Source organism: Benincasa hispida, chromosome 7, assembly GCF_027475165.1.
Source record: "Benincasa hispida cultivar pf3 chromosome 7, pf3_genome.v1.1, whole genome shotgun sequence".
Lineage (NCBI taxonomy): Eukaryota > Viridiplantae > Streptophyta > Magnoliopsida > Cucurbitales > Cucurbitaceae > Benincasa > Benincasa hispida.
The window spans coordinates 31,003,038-31,024,789 of NC_143484.1; the positions used below are offsets into that span (position 1 = coordinate 31,003,038).

Here is a 21,752-nt window from a genome sequence, read left to right on the forward strand (position 1 = left end):
TGAACGACACTTCCACACAAGAATTTCGAGCGACACCTTCTAGGACGACTATTATGTATGAAGAGAGGGATATCGTATGAGAGACAAAAGGAGGGACAATTTTGTAATCTCATACTATGATGACATCAACAGAGGGTTAGTTGACATTTTTTTTTAAAAAAAAAAAGGGTCATTTGGCACTATGGACCCAAATTTTAGGTCATCAACCTAAAATTTTCAAGTTTTTTACTAGTTGAGATTCTAACTCTTGGTATTCACACAATATACAAAAAAAAAAAAAAAAAACTAAGACCTTGTTTGATAACCATTTTTGTAAAATTAAATCTAAAAAATTCAGAGGTGAAAATAGTGTCTATAAACTTAATTTTCAAAAACAAAAAATCAAAATTAAAAATAGCTACCAAACGGGGCTAAAAATCGTTTTTCTTTTTCTATTTTTTTTAATATTTTTAAAAATCTAACAATTTAACCTAATAAAATATAATTTTAGAACAAAAATTGACAAGTAAGCAAGTAGTCCAATCAACAAATCGTTAAGTCAACTAACGGTCAAATGGGTATAGAGGTCATTTAGAACCATTATTAAAAATTTTCGAACTAAAAATGACCACTTTATAAAACCTACCAAATAAACAAATACTATGGACAAAAGACGCTTTTGTCATAGTGTTAGTCTATTTGGTAGGTTTTATAAGGGTAAATTGTAAAAACCACTCTCAAAGTATGGTTATAGTTACAATTATATCCTTAAACTTATAATTTTAAAAATTGAACTCTCATAATTATATAAATGTTTAAATTGGGCTAAATTAAACTTTCAAACTTACATAATTGTACAAATTGTAATATTTGTTATTTGTATAAGTTTAAGGTTTTAATTTTTATCTTTTGTAGGTTCAATTTTTATAACTATTATAAGTTTGATGATGTAATTTTAACCTAATGTAATTTTTGTGTGTAATTCCACCATACGAGTAGTTTTTGTCCTCTGTCTTTTTTATTTTTTTTGAAAAGCCTAACGTTTTGTCTCTCAGTCTCTCCCTCTCCTTTGTGTATCATCGGCATCCACTGCTCCTCTCTCCCTCTCCGACGGTCTGTCTGTCTCTCTCTCCGTCAGTCGACGTCGTTCTCCCCGCCGGTAAGTCTCTGTTTGTTCTCTCTCTCTTTTTTCTCTCTCAGCCCCTCACTCTCGATCTCATCTCTCTCGTCTCACAGCTCTCCTTCCCTCCGGCCACGCACCGCCAGCCGCCGCCGCCGCTTAGGCAAAATCCGCGCACAACATCAGTCCGGCAGCTCGGTTTTTCCCCCTTTTTCGGCGTCCATCTGTGTAACCTACGACCTATTGGACCTTGAGTCGACTTACCGATCGGTCTTCTTAATTTTCGAGCAATTTGTAACACTGTACAGAAAGGGATTGAATTCTCTTCGTAAATTTTCATGGGTAACGACCATCTCTAAGCCCTTTTCAATTCAATTTAAACTTTTAGGTTTGAGTATTAAATTTTCGAATTACTCTATGGACAGTTTCAGCTTGAAAAGATTCGTTGGTTCCATTCGAGGTCGAAAGACGACTTCGAATAAAAAATTTCTTGATATATATTGAATCAACAATGGCCAACAACAACAAAGAAGAGCCGAAGACCGCGCCCCAGCCCGATCGGTGGTATAACCTATCTCTTGGTCCTTCATTCAAGGATGAATCCTCCAACAAATTTTGCACTCTTCGATGTAAGTCAATTGAATTGATTCCAAATTGAAAAACAAAACCCAGTTGGTGTAAATTCTTTTGCCACGAAGCTGCGGGATGTGAGAAATTAGTTTTTTGTTTTTGCCTTTGTTTATTTCTTTTATCAATCGTTTGAATTTTTTTTCGATTGTGGTTTTAGATGAATTTAAACCCGCGTCGATTGATAAAACAAAGCCGGGATCGCTGAAAAAGACCAAGGAAAATAGGGTTACTGTTGAATTTCAGAACAATCAATTTGGGAAGCCCAATGTGGCTTTTGTTGGTAGTAGTGAGGATTATAAGGAGAATGATGCCGTTTTGTTTTTTGATGGCGAGACATTCCGGTTGGAGCGGCTGCACCGGGCGGTCAAGCAGCTTCGACACCTTCGACAGCCAGGCGAGTCTGCAGCTGCTGCTGCCGCTGCCCCTCCCACTACCACTGGTGTGGCTGCCCCCGCCACCACATCCACCTCTGGTGTGGCTTCTGCCCTTCATTCTTTGACACCACCGGAGCCTCGGTTATCTCCTCCAGTGGCTAAAGTTGCCAAACCTATGCATATGGGTCGAGGCAGTTTTCCAACTATGCCGGTAAGAGCTCTTTATGAATTGTTTCCTGATTGCATAAACTTATGAAATAGAACAAGCATTTGAATTTTTGGTATTTACATGCTGAAGTTTCGTATTATCCATCTTGCTTTTGAACAAGATATATTCTATAGATTGTATAACTGTGTCCATGAGTTCTAATACGTGATCCATCTGCATTAACAGGTAGAGGTGGAAAGGATAGATATTGGAGAGCCAGGAAATACAGGTCAATATGCTAATCTGGTTCTATTATAATTTTTCTGGATTTTTACGTACTTTATGGTAATCAGTTGGCTGTCCATTTCACAGCCTTACTTGAACAGATCTGTTCTATAGCTTGTACATCTGTGTCCTTGAGTTCTAAGGAGACAGTCGGCTGTCCATTTCCATGGTATTTGTTGATTGTGAAATGATTTCAGACCAAACGCTACCTATGATTTTGAAATTGGATCCTTTACCTACTATATCCATTGTGGTTGTTGTTTCTGCCCCATTGGTGTCTTAATTTACAATGTGCAGTTTTTTCTTTTAAATAAGAAACCAAGCTTGAGAAAAATGAAAGGAACAAGAGCCAATGCAAAAATAATGAAAGAGAAAGCTCATGACAACGGGAGCCATTGGTCACGTGAAGTTATAAAAAGGGCTCTGTTGAGAATTTGAGGGGAAGAATAATGACAAAAGATCTTTGTTATATATTAGATAACGTAGGGTTCCATCTTAAATTCAATTGACGATAAAAGGAGTAGCCTATCTATCTTTTAAAGATTACAAGATCCTTCAATTTTTTCAATATTTGATCCTCAACATACCCTCTTAGGATGGTCTCTTTTGGGTTTCACAATTCTTGATTGGATTCCAATTTCTTTTTATTGGAATGATTACCCATTTGGGTTTTATGGGCTATGATTCCATATTAAATAACATGGGGTTCCATCTCAAAACCCATTGGCAATAAGATGAGTAGTCCATCTATCTTATAAAGATTGTGAAGTCCTTGATTTTCCCAACGTGGGATCCTCGACATTATATAAATTTGCTATGTAGTTAGTTTCCATCTGTATGCATTTCTGCGATGTGAGGGTAGGTTTATGCCTCATAGGGGTGGATCTTATGTTTCTAAGTGAGATATGTTAGCATGTAGCAACTTTTTTTTCTTTATCTTTAACCTTTGGGAAGTTATAACCTTTGGGAAGTTATAACCTTTGGGAAGTTATCTTTTCTCTAATATCAAGATGACAGACTATTTATGAAGTTAGGATGTAATGTCATCTGCAAGATTCAGTCCTTACGTGCCTCTTGCATCATTCCTAACAGGAGAAACGTTAAAAAAAGATGCATTTAATTGATTATTCGTTTGAAGATTCGTATCGTCTAAATGTATTTTTCAAGGCCAAACAACATTTATCTTTTGTAGAATATATTGTGTCCTCCCAGAAATTAGTGCACCTTTTTTGGATATTTAGATTTTTATTGGTTCCATTTGTCATTCTATATAACTGTGGTGTTCTCCAATAGATGTTGAACGAACTTCAGAATGCCTTATGAAATGAATTATGAATCTTTCAGTGACTGGTTTGCATAGTCTTTCTACTGGACGGTCATTAGTGGGGCCTCATGGAACAAAGTGGCGTTCGTGTTTTGTTCCATTAGCAGCAACTTTAACCATTATAGAGGGTTCAATTTGTGTATAATTGTTTTCACTCATATTCTTGTCAGCTAATTCTCTCTCTTCAAAATGTGGTTCTTGATTAGCTAAACAGTTCATGTCTTCTTATATTCTCTGATGTTTCTTCAACTGTTTCAACTCTATAAGGGATGCTGTTTTGTTTATTTCATTGAACTTGAACAAGTGAACATTCAAGTGATGTCTGTTTTAGTTATTATCTTTCTTACCTCTTATCAAAAATATTTTATGCTCATGGCAGGTGCAAAATCTGTTGTTGCTAGTAAAGGGCTTGCTGATTACTCATCAGATCCACCAAATGTATCTGCTTCTTCTCCGGGCCTGAAGAATGATGATGAGCATCAAGATATAGATATTGATGATCTTTTTGGGTCTGTTTTGTCTGATGATGGAAATAATGCCGAAGAAGAAAGAGTTGAGACTGGATTCGATATAAATATACCACATCAGAACGATACCGATGATGAGATTGCTGATGTGGATGATAGTGGTGACGAAGCGGAGAAGGGACCTAATGCTGCAGAAGCCCTCAGAGCTCAGGTCAATGCAGAGGGTAGGGAGGGACCTACTGCAGCAGCAGCCCTCAGAGCTCAGGTTGATGCAGAAGGTAGAGACGACCAGAGCTCAAGTTCTAGTAGTAGCGGATCGGGCAGTGGCAGCAGCAGTGGAAGTAGCAGTGGTAGCAGTGACAGTGAAGGTAGTGATGAGGATTCGGTTACTTCAATCTGATGGAAATAAAGCTGAAGAGATCTTGAGCTTTGAGAAGCCGTCTTAATGGAAATGAAACCGATGAGCTCTTGAGCTTTGAGAAGCCATCTTAACACTATCAAGTATCAGAGTTCATACTTCATTTTTTTTAATGGGAGTTGAGTGTTTTTGTTTACATATAAAAATTGTCGTGAAAAGAGGAACTGCATGCCAATTGGCTCGCTTTGGCACTAACAGTTGATTTTAGTGATATGAAAAAACTCAGAATAATTTAATTGTAACATAAATTTTCGAATATAGTGATTTTAGTTCATATGTTTCTTTTCTACTGATGCAGGTTAAATTAATGTTAAGAATAATATAATTTTTGGTAAATTATACTTTTGTTATTCCTTGGAGTTATGGTCTGGTTTGGAGTTAGTTGTTTGGGATTTGTGTCAATTTAGTTCTTAAAGTTTCAACGTTGAATAATCAAATCTTATTTGTAGTAAATGATTAATTTTGGTCAATATGATAATTAGTTAATCAGCTCATGTGAAGGGATCATTTGATTTTTGGAAAGGTAGATAACTATATTTTTGGATACTTCGAGAGGTTTGGAACTATAGTTTGGCCCTTTTAGATAATCATGTTTGTTTTATAGGATTACTTTTTTAAATATTTGGAAATACTTGAATAATTGTATTTATTTTGTGATTTTTTTTTTAAATAATGTTTTTCTAATATACAATGACAAAAATAGGGGTGGAGGGAAAGGATTTTAAAAAATAGGTTTTTAAATCGTGTACCGAGTACACGATTAGCACTAAATCGTGTACCAGCCTACTAGGTATACGAGTTCCTGTCCATCTAGCACGCGTAGTCTACCGTGGCAGTGGTTGATTGAGGTAATCGTGTACCTGGTACACGATTACCTTAAGTCGTGTACCCGGTATACGACTTCCTCCTCTATTAAATCCCGCTGCGACCCTTCTTCCTCATCCGACCTTCTGCTTTCTCCGTCCAATTTCAAACTTTCTGCCTTCTTTTGTTGCATTTCTCCGTCCAAAATTCTGAAATCTTCCTCATTTTGCTTCTGTCTTGTGCATCCTAACGCCTCCATTTGCTCGTCCGTCCAAAATTAGTTTATGGATCATTGATTTATTTGTTGGGTTGAATTTAGAAATATATGTATACATTTGTCTATTTGTTGGTCTAATTTTGTCTAATGTAGTTTATGAATTTAGAAATTAGATTTTATTGGACTGATTTTGTTGGCTATTTTTATAGATGATTATGTTTGTTTATTTGTTTGGCTATTTTTTTTTTTTTTTTTTTATGATTAATTCATTGGATGATTATGTATTTGTTGGGTTGAATATAGAAATAAATGTATATGTTTATAAAAATGAAGATTGGTTCATATATATATATATTATTTTGTTTGCATTTAGGCTGAATTGAATGTATGATTCATGGATATATTACTTTGTTTACATTTGGGTTGAATTAAATGTATGATTCATGAATATATTATTTTGTTTTTATTTGGGCTGATTTAAATGTATAGTTTATGGATTTTAGATTTTGGTTGATTTAAATGTATAGTTTATGGATCTTAGATTTGGGTGGATTTAAATGTATAGTTTATGAATCTTAGATTTGAGCGGATTTAAAGTTTATTAATCTTAGATTTGGGCTGATTTAAATGTATATGATTTAAATATAAAGTTTATGAATCTTAGATTTGAGTTTATAAATCTTAGATTTGGACTGATTTAAATGTATAATATTTAGACGTTGAACTTAGAAATTGGATTTTGTTGGGTTGACATATTAACATATTTTTTTTTGTCAACTATAACATGTTCACCCAAATAGATTGACGATAGTAGTGGGGAAATGTTCACCCAAATAGATTGGGAAATGACAAAGGTTCAATGTGTCAGCAAACATTGGTCAACGTAGAAGGTATTATTCAACAAACAAGACAATGTTGCTGACACCAATCGAAGACGTATTCGTCGTAGATGACAACGACGGATGAACCTAATTTAGAGGGACAGGAACTTTTTATGTCTATCCTATTCGGTTTCTTGATTCCGAGACGAACTCCACCGCATCTTTCTCATGCCGTTTCTCCTTCTCAAAACTATCTTCCCCACTGTGTCCTTCTGGAGATGGGATTGCGTTTCTGATCACCTCTAATGCGGATTCTTTCTGCCCCGGGTATATGGGTCTCCCAGAACTGGCCTTAGATGGGGAAGATTCATTCATCACTCTTGGAATTTGATACCAGACAACCCCATGAGGGGTAAGAGGACACCCCATTTACGGTAAGAGGTAGGGGGTCGTTTTTAAAATTTTATGTAAACTTTTATTTTCAAATTGTAAATTAAAGAACTAATTGTAAATATTCTTTAATATCATGACATTTTTTTTAAATATGAGTGTAAGATGTTTTCATTGTATATTACATATATAATTAAGTTTTAATATATAATTTGTGGACCAATTCCTAAAGTTTTAATATTGTTGTACATCTACAAATAGTAACACAATTTTTTTTTTAAAAAAAAGAAAAAAATAAGATAAGCAAATCGTGACGTGGTGCGATTAAACGGTACTCGTGTACCGGATAGACAAGTTTGTCACATGGCAATCATGTACCCGGTACATGATTTCACTACCCTAATTTTGTCAAAGTTTCCCCAAACACCTATTCTTAGAAAAAGTTTTCCTCAAATCCTATTTTTGTCATTATATATTAAAAAATATTATTTAAAAAAAAATCTTGTTTTTGTTAAATTTTTACTTTAGAATATTTTAAATTTACAAATTTATATAATGTACTTTGAACAAGCCATTTATAATTAATTTAATATGATTTGAATTTATATAACATATTTATTTTTATTGATTTGATTTTTTTCTAAAATTTGTATAGTTTATATTATTTTTCTCAACAAAATAATCTATATTAATGTAAAAAAATTTTATAAAACAAATATTAGTTTAAATTTAAGACTTTCTGCACTAATAATCTAACATCAAATTATGAGAATTTCACCGTAAAAATTAAGTTCAAAAGCCCATAACAACCCAAGACCATAACGACCCTATTAATTCCTGACCATTTGAAAAAAAATAGAAAATATACAAATATGGAAATAATGTGCAATAAATTATTTTTTTTCAAATTTATTTTTCTCATAGCTCCTTAATTAAACAATTTCTCTCTCTTCCTCACCCACACATACGACATCTTCCCTATCTTCTCTATTTTTTTTTTTCAATTTCAAATATATATAAATTTATTTTAATTAATAATTTGTACGAACATTATTATTATATAATATGAACATTATTATTATATAATATGAAGTATATATTTGCATAATATCTAAATATACATGTATATAACATGAAAAAATATGTGGAACATAAATTTCAATAGAAACGAGATTAAAATTAAAATATGGAATATTTATTAGTACATGTTCTAAATCATTTTAAATAATCTCTTATATATTAAAAAAAAAACCTCGTATATATATATATATATATATATATATAAACGAAGATTTGTAACCATAATTCTGCATTAAATATAATCTATAAAAAATGGGGATTTAAATTTTAAGTCAAAATTCGAAATCTATAAAAAAGAGAAAAAAAAAGTATATATTTGCAAAATAATTAAATATACATCTCAATTTCAAATATATACGTGCGTATACATGACAAAGTATGTGCAGTATGTAGTATATAACACACTTAAATTTGTAATAGTTCTAAATATATTTGAAATAAACTTTATATACATTTGAAATAAACCTCGTATATATATATGTAAAATATGAAACATAGATGTAAACGAATACTTCTGTATTAAATACAACCACCAAAATTAGGGATTATGAATTTTAGATTAAAATGTGAAATATGTAAGAAAGGAAAACTTGTACAAATTTGTAACTAATTGGAAAAATTATCATTCAAAAGCAAAAACTTCTCAGTTTAAAGAAATGATAATATGACAAATCTTGCCATTAAAATTTCCTTTTGGTTTGTTCACTACAAATATAATTAAAAAAGAAAAAGCTTATTTTTCTGATTACAGAAAAGATTTCATTATAAATAGTAATATGAGTGTTTAAAGAATAAATAATTCTATTAAATAGTAATATGTTGATTGAAGAGACACTACAAAAGACATTTGAATTTGCATCAATTAATTATTAGATGACATGAAAAATTATGAATCCACATCTTAAGTTAGGATAACGTTCAAAATAAAAGCCAACGAAAAAAAACTTTGGGTTAAAGTATTTATACCTTATGATAAACTTTGGGATAAAGTATTTATATCATATGATAAACTTTGAGATAAAGTATTTATACCGTATGATAAACTTTGGGATAGTGTGAGATTTTAAATCTAAACAATGTATGACTTAATTAAGTGAGTAAAAATTTTGGGATAAAGAGAAATCTTAATTAATTAGTTCAATTAATTAAGTGAGGATAAGACACGTTATTATCTTTCCTTAACTTCAAAATTGATCCTCTCTGAATAAAAAAATGTAATATTTTCAATAAAATGTAATAGAATAATGTGAGTCTAATAAGGTCAAATTATACGAAATATTCTTAAACCTTGTACTTTGTATCAAAAATATCTTTAAACTTTTAAAAGTTTCAAAAATACCTTTAAACTTCCAAAAAAAAGTTTTAAAAAAATACCCCTATTATTAGTTTTGAATGAAAGTATTTTGTGTAAAAAATACCTCTAAATTTTAAAAAGTTTAAAAAAATACCCTTAAACTTAAAATAAAAAAATAAAAAAAAACATTCGCAAATATCTTTACATTAGTATATGAATAAGGAACTGTTATACCCTCTTACTTCTCTATTCTTTTCCTCTTTTTTCTCCTTTCTCTTTGTCAATGCTCTCTTACTCCCCTTGTTAATTGTTTGACATTTGTTTGTCTAGAAATAAATAATTAAATAAAATTTTCCTTTTCAGTTAGGGTATATAAATTAACAAGGTTGTATGTTAGTAGTTGTGAGTATTTATATATTAAAAAAAAATGAGGATATCGATATAATTTGTTTAAAAATTGGTTTTTTTCAAACTTAAGAAAACTTCAAACAAATCGATCATTACATTAACAATAGGGTCACAAAGCGAACATAGCTCAAATGTTAGCGAATAAAAGATTTGTGGTTTGAATTCTCTCATCCCTTATTGCATTAGAAAAATGGTATGAGCATTTAAAAACTTTTTTAAAAAAAATTTTTAGAGTTATTTTTACAACGAGGTATCAACGGTTTCTATCCATATATTAACAGAAAGAATATATTTGAATTTTTTTAAATTTAAATGTATTTTTATACTTTAAAAAGTTCAGAGATATTTTTAAACAAAACATTAACGATTTCCATCCAGAACTAACGGTAAAGGCATTTTTTAACTCTTTTTAAAAGTTTAAGATTATTTTTGAAAATTTTGAAAATGTAGGATATTTTCGTCACATAAAATAGAGTTGAAGGGATTTTTTCATAATTTAGCCTTGAAATAACAATACCAACAAATAATGGGGGAATTGCTAAAAATATGGCAAAAATAGGAGGTTTAAAGAGATTTATTGGGATGAATTTTCAATTTAAAGAGAAATAGAACAGTTGGGTATATGAAATGTCCAATTTACCCTCTTAGTGAAAAAAAAGCCTCGTGTTCTTGTGACGATTGCAGCGACAAAGCATATGGATATTTCAAATATTTTTAAAAATTCTTGAGCCTGATTGCAACTTCCATGCTTTGAATGTTTTTCATAATTTTTTAGCACTGACTGCAACTTCAATTCTCAGTTCATTTTTTATGCTTTGTTGATGAATGAGACACACTTATGGTCAAATATAATATTAGGATTTTAATTAATCTCATTTCTACATTTGGCCCTTCCATATGCCAATTTAGGGGAGATTAAAAAAACAGTAGCTAAAAAACTCTCTAAAACATGTGTAAAATCAACCTAAATCATCTAAAACAGGTATAAAATTGATTTGGGGTTAGACATTTTCAAGTTTGGAAGTTGTGAGATATTTACGAGATAAAAAATAGTAGCTAAAAAACTTGCTAAAACGTGTGTAAAATTACCCTAAATCATCTAACACAAGTATATAATTGATTTGGGATTGGGCATTTGAAGGTTGGGAGTTGTGAGATGTGAGATGTTTGTAAGATGTTGCTAGATAAAAAAAGTACCTAAAAGAACTCTATAAAACATGTGTAAAACCATGATAAACACCTAAAACAAGTATATAATTGATTCGGGATTGTGCCTTTGAAGTTTAGAAGTTGCGAGATGTTGTGAGATAAAAAATAGTAGCTAAAAAAACTCCATAAAACATGTGTAAAACCATCTTAAATCACCTAAATGTATATAATTGATTTGGGATTGTGCATTTGAAGTTTAGAAAATGTGAGATGTTATGAGATGTTGCGAGATATAAAAAAAAAAAAAAAAAAAAAAAAAAAAAAAAGAGTAATTAAAAAACCTTACTAAAACATGTGTAAAACCATTCTAAATCACTTAAATAAACAAGTATAAAATTAATTCGGGACTATATTTTAAGATTGGATGTTACACTAAAAAGAGAAAAAAATTTAACCTAACTCAATCCAACATCAACATAAAAATAAGAGTAGAGGACAAAAAATCTATAACAATAAAAAAAAAAAAAAAACCATAAAAATTTACAACAAATATATTGAAGTTGAGAGAATGTTTAAGAATAGCTAAAAATCCTAGGATATGGCAAAGGAGCTCGAGGGAAGAGAAGTTAGACATAAGTTAGAGAGAAATGAAAGAAAAGGTTAGAGAATAAGACTAAAGTAATAAAATTAGTTTCTTTTTTATTTAAGGGTAATATGGTCAATTCACATTTAATTTGTCCCAAAAGTCATCTTTTTAAAAAGTGGTCCCAAAAGTATTTACTTCCCTTAGAAAGTCCTATTTTTGTCAATGTTCCACAAATAACTCTAATTTTTAAAATGTTTAATTTTAAAAAATTTTGAAGTATTTGACAATAATTCAAAATAACTTTTGGAATTTCAAAGTGAATTTTAATAAGATTTTGTCAAAAGAGTTTAAATAAAAATGTTTTTTTTTGAAAAAAAATCTTTAGTCAACCAAAACCTGCCTTAAATTTAGGAAAGACATAATTTTTTAGTCCTTACATTTTGGATCTAGTTTCTATTTGATCTTTAAATTTTAAAATATTATATTTTAAATTTTAGAAAAAAATGTTTGAAATTGGCCATTTTAATCCCGAGTTTTTAAGAAGAGGTTTAAAGTTCCATCAACTAATAAATCTATTAAATTTAAACATAAAATTGATTAAATATATGATGTGACAAGATGACTTAGAAATAATTATATTTTTTATCTTTCTCATTTCTCTCTCTTCTCTCTCTCCTCTTTCTTCATCTTCTCCTCTTCTCCCTCTTCACTGACCACATTCTATTTGTCACTTTGCTTATAAATAGCGAAATTTAATGGATCTTGAAAATACAATTAAAAAGTCCCAGTTTGAATTTCCATATTATCTTATTTTTATAATTTTAATTATTTTATTTTATTATTTTATTATTATATTATATTATATCCATATCTGTATTCCTATTGTGCTCCTCAATTTTACAACATGTTATCAGCATAAGCTTTTTTCGCTTCCCTCGCTGAAGGTAGGTTCTAAAGAAACATGGATTATTTTCATAGGTTGGGTGATTTAAAAACGAGTAAAGAAGATCTATGTCTGGCAGACAGTGCAACTACAAATACAATACTTACAAATAAAAAATACTTTTTCGAATTGACAATGTTGAAAGCAAAAGTAAATACAATATCAGATTCTTCAAATATGGTTGAAAGTTTTGGAAAAGAAAATATTATTTCGCCCAGAGGGACAAAATTTACAATTAAAAATGCATTGTTCTTTAGTCAATCAAAGATGAATCTTCTAATTTTTAAAGATATATATTGCAATTGTTATCATATTGAGACTGACAGAACGAATAATATGAAGTATCTTTATATCATATCTGAAGGAAATCGAACACGAGAATTTCCATGAACAGCGGAATGATCTTTCCAAATTTCAATCGTATATGAACATTGCAATTACAATCACAAACGGAAACATACGACTATGCGAAATAAGAAAATTACAATATACTTTACTATAGATCAAGGATAAGAGATAACAAACTTTTGCAGACTCATCTTCTAGATCCTTGATCATGAACGCTCGATCACAGCGACATAGCAACACACGAATGTTCGTCCCATACAACTGCTACACTGCACGAACGCCGCGCACTCGAACTAAGCGATCACTAAGGTCATGAACACCCCGAACACCGCAAACAGCCTCCACAGAACCTCGTCGATGTCGAGTTGAATATGATACCACCAAGAAGGTTACCTTGGTATTCTCGATGTAAGAATCCAAAGTGTGGTGTGTGGACTTGGTTTAAGGCAGAAAAACAGAGAAAGGATAATCATGTAAATGATTGAGAAAGTGGGAGATGAAATAACCTATTGTATAGGTCGATGCCCAATCGTTTAGTAAAAGCTATGCGATCGTTTAGCTCATCGTTTAGCTAAATGCCATCGTGTACTAACATTCCACAATCGTTTAGCTAAATCCAAGCTATCGCTTAGTAAATCTAGTTTTCTTGACAACTTCTACGTGAGTATTTTCCGAGATTGGAAATCTCAAATCAACCCTACTAAAATTAGGAAAACATTTTTCCTTTTATCTCATGGTTACCATGAAACCACCAATAACCTCCCACTCAATTGGTTATTAGAGAAAAAGAGATAATTATCCAATAATTAATATTATTATAAATATAAATGATAACTAACTTACCATCAAGGTCGTTCCATCGAGGTTCGACCTCAGGAAAGAAGTCTGAACCTTCTACTTCTAACTTTGCAAAGGGGAAGAAGAAGAATGGTGGTAAAGGGAAAGGGAAGGCACCTACTAACCCGCCACCTATCGCCCCAAGAAAACGTCAGACGCCGGTTGAAAAGGGAAAATGTTTCCACTGCAACGAGGATGGACACTGGAAGAGGAACTGTCCTCACTGGCTTAAGGAAAAGAAGGTCGCCAACGCTAAGGCCAAGGCAGATAAAGGTAAATATGATTTACTTGTACTTGAAATTTGTTTAGTGGAGAATGATGATTCTGCCTAGTGATTGATTCAGGGGCCATTAATCACGTTTGTTCTTCTTTTCAGGGGATTAGATCCTGGCGACAGTTGGAGGCTGGTGAGATGACGATGCGAGTAGGCACCGGGCACGTCGTCTCAGCTGTGGAGATGGAAAGGATCCAATTATCTTTACATAATAGGTTTTTTTTGTCTTAAATGATGTATATATTGTTCCTGAACTTAAGAGGAACCTTATTTCTATAACGTGCTTGCTACAATGTAAATACACTATTTCGCTTAATGTGGATAAAGCATTTATTCATAAAGATGGTGTTAATATTTGTACAGTGTATCTGAAAAATAACTTGTATGTGCTAAGATCGTTAGCCATAAGGTTCTTCCATAACACAAAAATGTTTAAAACTGTCGTAACTCAATCTAAATGTCAACGAATTTCTCCAAAAGAAAATGCCCAACTTTGGCACCTTTGGTTAGGGCACATCAATCTCAATAGGATTGAGAGATTGGTGAAGAATGGACTTCTAAGTGAGTTAGAAGAAAATTATTTACCACTGTGTGAATCTTGCCTTGAGGGTAAGATGACTAAAAGAACTTTTACTGGAAAAGGTTATAGAGCCAAAGAGCCTCTTGAGTTAATACATTCTGACTTTGTGGTCCTATGAATGTGCGAGCCTGAGGTGGCTATAAGTATTTTATCAGTTTTACTGATGATTACTCTAGGTATGGGTATATTTATCTTATGCAATGGAAGTCTGAATCCTTTGAAAAGTTCAAAAAGTTCAAGGCTGAAGTTGAAAATACATTGGATAGACAGATTAAAACACTTCGATTGGATCGAGGTGGAGAGTTCTTTGACTCGCAATTCCAGAACTATTTGATAGACCATGGAATCATTTCCCAACTCTTAGCGCCAGGTACACCTCAGCAAAATGGTGTAGCAGAGAAGAGAAATAGAACCTTGTTGGACATGGTTCGTTCGATGATGAGTTACGCTTCTTTACCAGACTCTGGGATTTCGCAGTAGAGACTACGGTATACATACTCAACTGTATTCCTTCCAAGAGTGTTGTGATGGAACACGAGACATACACAGCAGAATAAGGATCTAATTACACTCTAATTGCTTTTAATTTAAAGGAAATTAGCATGTAATTGAAAGGAAAAACAATAATTAAAAAATTACCTTTAAAGCTCCAAAACGCTTTTCCTAGCTAAATCTCGACCCCAACTCTTCCGGACCACCACTAGAGTTGACCTACTATCCTCTGGACTCAGAATTAGGACCCAGTGGATGAAGAAACCGAGAGAGAGAAAGAGATGGAAAATAAGAATGAATTTGGGTTTGGGTTTTTTATTTTTCCAGCCCAATTTTGAAAACAATTTTGGAAAAATGGCCAAAAGTTTTTCATCCATAATTGAAAACCCAATTTATAGAAAAAAAAAAAAAAAAAAAAAAACCATGCAACAATTGCATGAACCAAATCCATAAAAACCCAACACCTATAATCCACTATCTTAGTGGGCTTAATGTCTCCACTATAAGCCAACACCTAGCCCACTATTTTGTTAGTGGAATTATCCAACAAAAGTTTGGATTTTCCCACTAACTTTAGTCAAAGGGCAAAATAGTCATTTGGTCAAAGTCAAACTTTGACCAAAAAGTCAACATTTTGACTTTTTATGATTTTTTCCGTGTTGACTAATTTTGACCTCCCAAACATGAATCCGCATTCATTTTCTCGAAATTCAAATCACATTTGAATATAAGGTCGGTCAAAGTTTGACTTTTCAAAGTAAAAAGTCAACTCTTTGACTTTTTACATCTTTGACCATTTCCATTATTTCCGAGCTTCCGAATATGAACGTATTCATATTCTTGATCTTTAAATCACATTTAAATATTAAAACTGTATCTCTAAACTGAAAACCCGATCACTATATCACATATACTTGTCGGTTTCTCTCTCTTCACCTAATTCGAACAATTCGAATTATTCTATCATACTGTTCTAAGTTTATTCCATATGAGCTAGTAGGAGAACCTAATGGACCTATTGATCATGGACTCCAACAATCCGAGATTAACTGGTAAAACTCTTTAACATAATTAATCAACATTTGTTAACTAATAGGTCATTCTACTAAAGTCCCGTAGTTGCACTCCTCTCACTGTAGATATATTTGTGTCCATTTGATATAACCATGATTAGTAAGCTAATACTTCACAGGTTGTTCGTAATCTCGGCTGGGTTATAAAAACCGTTTTACCCCCAAGACTACATCTTGTTCCTTAAGTTCCACTAATCCTCTAATGAACAATTGGTTTAAGGTCCAACCTATAAACCGAATCCCTCTCGGGCCAAGGACAGGGTGGGGTCCCTTGTTCAAGACCTGGATTCAGTACTAAAAGGAACAACCTATCTATTATCCCTATAACGAGTAGGAGTGAATTCCGTCTTGCACCCTATGTTCCCAATTATCCACCTGATCTTACCCCTGAAATGTGAGACTTATTGGGCCAGCGATATTGAGCTGCCCTCACCTATGCAGATCTAAGGATAATTCTGAGTGAACGGGAGTTCATAGTTAGCTCAGGATTAAGATTAAGTTACCTAGGTCATCAATTAACGAAATAGTCAGTTTTATACATAAAACGGCATTTAGAACGTAAAAAGTGACTATTTCATGGTTCAATCTTATGTAAACTCATTGCATAGGATTCCCCCACTTATATATCTTTATATGAACGATTCAGGATCACATCGTTTGTACTAACTATAAAGTGGGCCGCATCCATAGTGTCCTCAGAACAAGACGCCTAACCTTATTCATATACTATAGACCATTTTGGCTATATATTTGAACTTGATCCACTTTTATGTCACTACATAAAGTTCAAACTACATTAAATAGCCTCAGGACCTTAGTTTAGTGGATTCAAGATTACAATTTCAATAACAACTTTATCGAAAAATAAAACAGAATATGTTTATTAATTTACAAACTACGAGTTTTAGGACATAAAATCTAACAAACTCCCACTTGGACTAAAACTCTTAAGGATTTGATCCTTACTGGATACACGGATTCTGACTTTCAGACTAATAGGGACTCTCGTAAGTCCATTTCAGGGTCAGTATTTACTCTTAATGGAAGAGCCGTAGTGTGGCGAATCACTAAGCAGGGGTGCATCGCCAACTCCACTATGGAGGCGGAGTACTAACGGCCTACAAAGCTCCTAAGAAGGTCGTCTGGCTCAGGAAATTCTTGACAAAACTGGAAGTTGTTCCAGATATGTCTAGGCCTATTACCCTCTATTGTAACAATAGTGGGCCTGTGGTGAACTCCAAGGAGCTTAGTAGTCATAGGTGCGGCAAACACGTAGAGCGGAAGTATCATCTTATCCGCGAGATAGTGATCGAGAGGACGTGATCGTCACGAAGATCGCTTTAGAGCACAATGTTGCTTACCCATTTACAAAGGCTCTCACGTTTACAGTGTTTGAGAGTCACCTTCAGATCATGGGTCTACAGGATCGCCTGCGGCTGGACTAGGGCAAGTGGGAGATTTTCTTGTATTGGGTTTTTATGCCCTAGTTTATTATTTTGTACTATTTTTGTACATCCCACTTCGCTTTAGGATAAGTGGGAAATTTTTGGGGTTGATGCCTTAAAGTCTCGTGTCCTGTAGTTTGTACGAACGCTTGTGATGTATAATATATGATATTTATTTCACATCTTGATTTTGCTCAGTTAATTGTTTTATTTGCTTTACCACAAACCAATAAACCTACAATCTCTAGTTATCTTGATATATCTTAAGCATGTATATGGTGACATACAAGTGGATCATGTCTTAAGGGATAACCAAAATGGTCTGTAGTATATGGATATAGGAGGGAAATCCTGGTAACGCTACAGATGTGGCTCGCTTTGTGGAATAGTTGCAAGTGTTGTAACTTGTCACAGATGGTCTGATCCTGATCATTCGTGTAGGGGACATGCAAGCGGGGGCGTCCTATACAAAGAGCTTGTATAAGACCTGACCACAAAGTGTTAATGTCTCGTTATATAACGTCATTCATTGCAAAGACTTCACTTTACTAGGATGACCATAGGTAACATGACTTTAATCCTGAGTGAGTTGGGAACATCTGCCATTGAAGGTGGTCCTTTGATTTACATAGGTGCGAATGGCCAGGTCGCCGACTCAAACCTACCATTTTGGGGATTCGTCTGATTTGGGAGCTGGGAACTCAGCTACACAAGATGGAATTCACTCATTCCCCGAAGTAGGGGAAAGTAGATAGATAACTCCCTTAAGGGCTGTTTCCAAGGCTTGAATGATGTGGCGCCACACACCTTCTCTTGGCCCGAGAGGTGTTCACACATAGTTGGACTATGTTGTATTGTTCATTAGAGGGATCAATGGTACTTAAGGAGTGAGATATAACTACATGGGCAAAATGGTAAATTTGGCCCAACTATACTTACGAGCATCTGTTAAGGGTCATTGTACTCATGATTGGTTATATTTGATGGACACAGAAATAAATCTGTTGTAAGAAGAGTTCAGTTGTCAGTCTTTAGTGGAATGTCTGGCAGTTAACAGATGGTGAATCTCGTGGCTAAAGAGTTTAGTCAGCTATTCACGTACCGTTGAAGCTTCGAGCCATAGGTCCATAAGGTCCTCTTGGTAGCTTGGATAAAGTTGAGAATCAATTTTTGGGTCAGTTTGAAATGTTCAAATTGACAAAAGGGAGTTCGATTATATATGATATAATTGAACTGGTTAATTATATATGATATAATTGACTAAATATAAATATATGTGATACATTATTTTGAAGGAAATTGGATATGAATATGATTTATATCAAGTAAAGGAGAAAATGCTATTGTAGATATTTGATATCAAACTATAGGTTAAAAATATAATATGATTATATTCTTTATTTAATTAATTAGGCAGTTATAAGATAATTGACCGAGAATTTCTCCGGAATTGTGCAAAAGTGGAAAGATCGGATTCAGTTCTTGTAACTGAAGAATAAAATGAAATTGTTTTCATTTATGAGATATACGAAAGATATGCAGAAATTCGCTCATGGTGTGAAAACTTTACGATCGCTTAGGTTGAGAGCCTATATAATAGTGCCCATCGTCCTAAACGATCGCACACCCACACACTAAACGATCGCACGCGATTTCTAAACGATCATTTAGTGTGCCGAGTAGACCTAAACGATTGTTTACTATTTGCTAGACGATCGCTTAACAAAACCTACACGATCGTGTACCTTTTGTCTAAACGACAAGCACCCGACTATACGATCGTCTTCCCTTTCTCCCACTTGCTTGTTCGTACTACACGATCATCTTTTCCTCCTCCCTCTACCAATTCCATCAAAACCCACCCTTTGGATTCTCACTCCGAGAATATCGAGGCTTTGTGTGGTGGTGTCGTCCTCGGTTGTTGTTGGTTCATGCATTGCCGATCGTGTAGACGACTGTGGTGTTGTTAGGTGACTATTTGCTGGGCTATAAGAAGTGTAGAGGAGTTTGCTTCCGTTGGACTGAGTTTGTTTGAAGATTATCTTCAACTGGTATGTTAACTCAGTCTTTTATTATTTTATTTGTTAAAGCATGCTAGTAATTAGTCTTATAATGCATATCTGTTTATTCGAATGTATATGTAATAATTCGTTCACAATGGAATTAGAATGATCCACTACCGCTCATGGATAGTCTTGATTAAGAGTTCCTTCAATTGGTATAAGAGCCAGGTTTCTAATATTCCAATTTCATTGCTGCAAAGAATTACATATACATTCTCAATGGGTGCACATCTACTCTCTGTTTAATTGTTAAATTATTTGTGGATGTGCGAATTAATGGAGTTTTCTTGGATGAAACCTCGGTTTGATTAATTCTTTTACATTTTCGATTAATTGTAAAGGCCCCTACGTTTTTTGGCATAATTAATTGTTATCGAATCTGTAACTCAAAGTTAGTTTGAGTCTTGAGTCGTTCGTGAAGAAGTTCATAGCAAGGGTTGCGGTTCTTTAAGGAAGAAGACGATCAAGTGTTGATCGAGTCGTGTAGACGATGGGGTAGGTGATAGCTGAGTAACGAATGCTCGGGTGTCGTTTAACGCGCGTGCGCACTAGACGATCATTTAGCTCAGCAAGCTTCATCGCTTAATATCTGACTAAATAATCGCGAAGTAATGCACGATAAATAATTTACCTCTTCGCATGTTAAGCGATCATTTAAATGATCAAGCTTCGCGGCCTTGTTGTCGTCTAATCAATTGTTTAAAATTTTCGCGCCATCGTCTAGTGTACGCTAAGCGATCGTTTACTTGTAGCGTTTACTAAACGATGGAGCTTCCTGGCGGTTCAAAACCTGGTTTACACCTCGATGAAAAATGTAATAGATAGAATTATTTCATTTCGGTTTTCTAAAGGTTCATCTTGGTCTATTAATCTTTGGTTTATTACATGAGATGTATGGTTATTTATATGTCATATGGTATGTACATATAGTAAAATCCCACCTTAGGTTATGCATTAGTCATGCATCATCTCTTTATTATAAATGTTATGATTTAGAGTATCATGATTTAATTACATAAAAGCATGCTCATGTATCATATAATATAAGAGTTATATTTATGCATACATAAAAAGCATTGACATGCATCATCTTTATATTATAATTGTTATAGTATAAGGGTGTACAGAAAGCATATTTGCTTGGTTATTACATGTATATAAAAGTTATGTATAGTAATGACCGGACATTGCATGAAGCATGACACATAGGTTTCTTTATAAGCGTTATAAACACCTAGTTATGTGCAATGTGTTTTAGTTGTTTCTTTTTAAAGATTAAAGAGAGATTAGAACTAAAAGCAATAAGAAAGACATGCATGCTCACTTAGGTTTAATTCATGGTTTTAAATTGTTTAAAACTTGGATGACATAGACCTAAGATCACAGTTCTAATATGATTAGCAACCTTTAGGCTTTAATCTTGTAATTAGTTTAATAGGATTAAATTGACTAATAAAAGGTTAAAGTGTAACAAATCTATCTATAAGAGACCTTGTTTAAGGCGGGTTCTGGCTAGGCTGGGGTATTTAAGTTGGCGAAAACGTAACACCCCTACCTGGGAACCTACCTGGAAAGGTGAATTAGATAGATTTGGTGCATGCATGCAAGTTAAGGACAGTCCATTAAAGTGTTTAAATGTGACTACTTGAACTTGTTTATTTCATAGACAAAAGGTGTTTATGAGCGGACTTAAAAAGATGATTTAGACTAAAATCAGTAGTTGGATTGTCTAGGTTAATGAACACCTAGGTAGAACATTCAGTGGGAGGTACTTGGGGCATATGATGCTTCATTTAACCTTTCACGTTTTTCCTATATAGTCCACATTGTGAGATCTACCCTCGGCCTCGTGGTACCCTGGGAGTGTCCCCCTAAAGAATGGTGTTTGGGTAGGTCAATATCAAGATGGATGGAGAGAGTGCTCATAGTAAATGGGAGCAAAAGTTGATAACTGGCAGAAGTGCCAGTTATTATAAGCCTTTTATTTAGAATCATGAGGACTAATAAGTAGAAAATGCGGTGATAATACTTAGAATTTGCAAAAAATTGAGTTCTGCATCGATTAGCACCTAAATCCTCACTGACCCCAATATTATGCGTTACTCCATGCCAAAGTGTCTATTTTTGTAACTATCGCAGGAATCAAACACATGCGTTTGAAATAAGCAATCATAGACAAATGCATGCGCTGAAAATTGGATCG

At 33.4% G+C, this 21,752-nt stretch overlaps 1 protein-coding gene across 1 annotated transcript; it reads left to right on the top strand.

The window, feature by feature from the left end:
• Nucleotides 1-965: 965 nt before the first annotated feature.
• On the top strand, nucleotides 966-5,019 carry LOC120082147 (uncharacterized). The gene is made up of 6 exons (XM_039037393.2): nucleotides 966-1,138; nucleotides 1,216-1,441; nucleotides 1,525-1,728; nucleotides 1,887-2,314; nucleotides 2,498-2,540; nucleotides 4,240-5,019. The coding sequence occupies exons 3-6, from the start codon at nucleotides 1,611-1,613 to the stop codon at nucleotides 4,725-4,727; spliced, it is 1,077 nt and encodes a 358-aa protein (XP_038893321.1). The 5' UTR covers nucleotides 966-1,138; nucleotides 1,216-1,441; nucleotides 1,525-1,610; the 3' UTR covers nucleotides 4,728-5,019.
• Nucleotides 5,020-21,752: the final 16,733 nt, after the last annotated feature.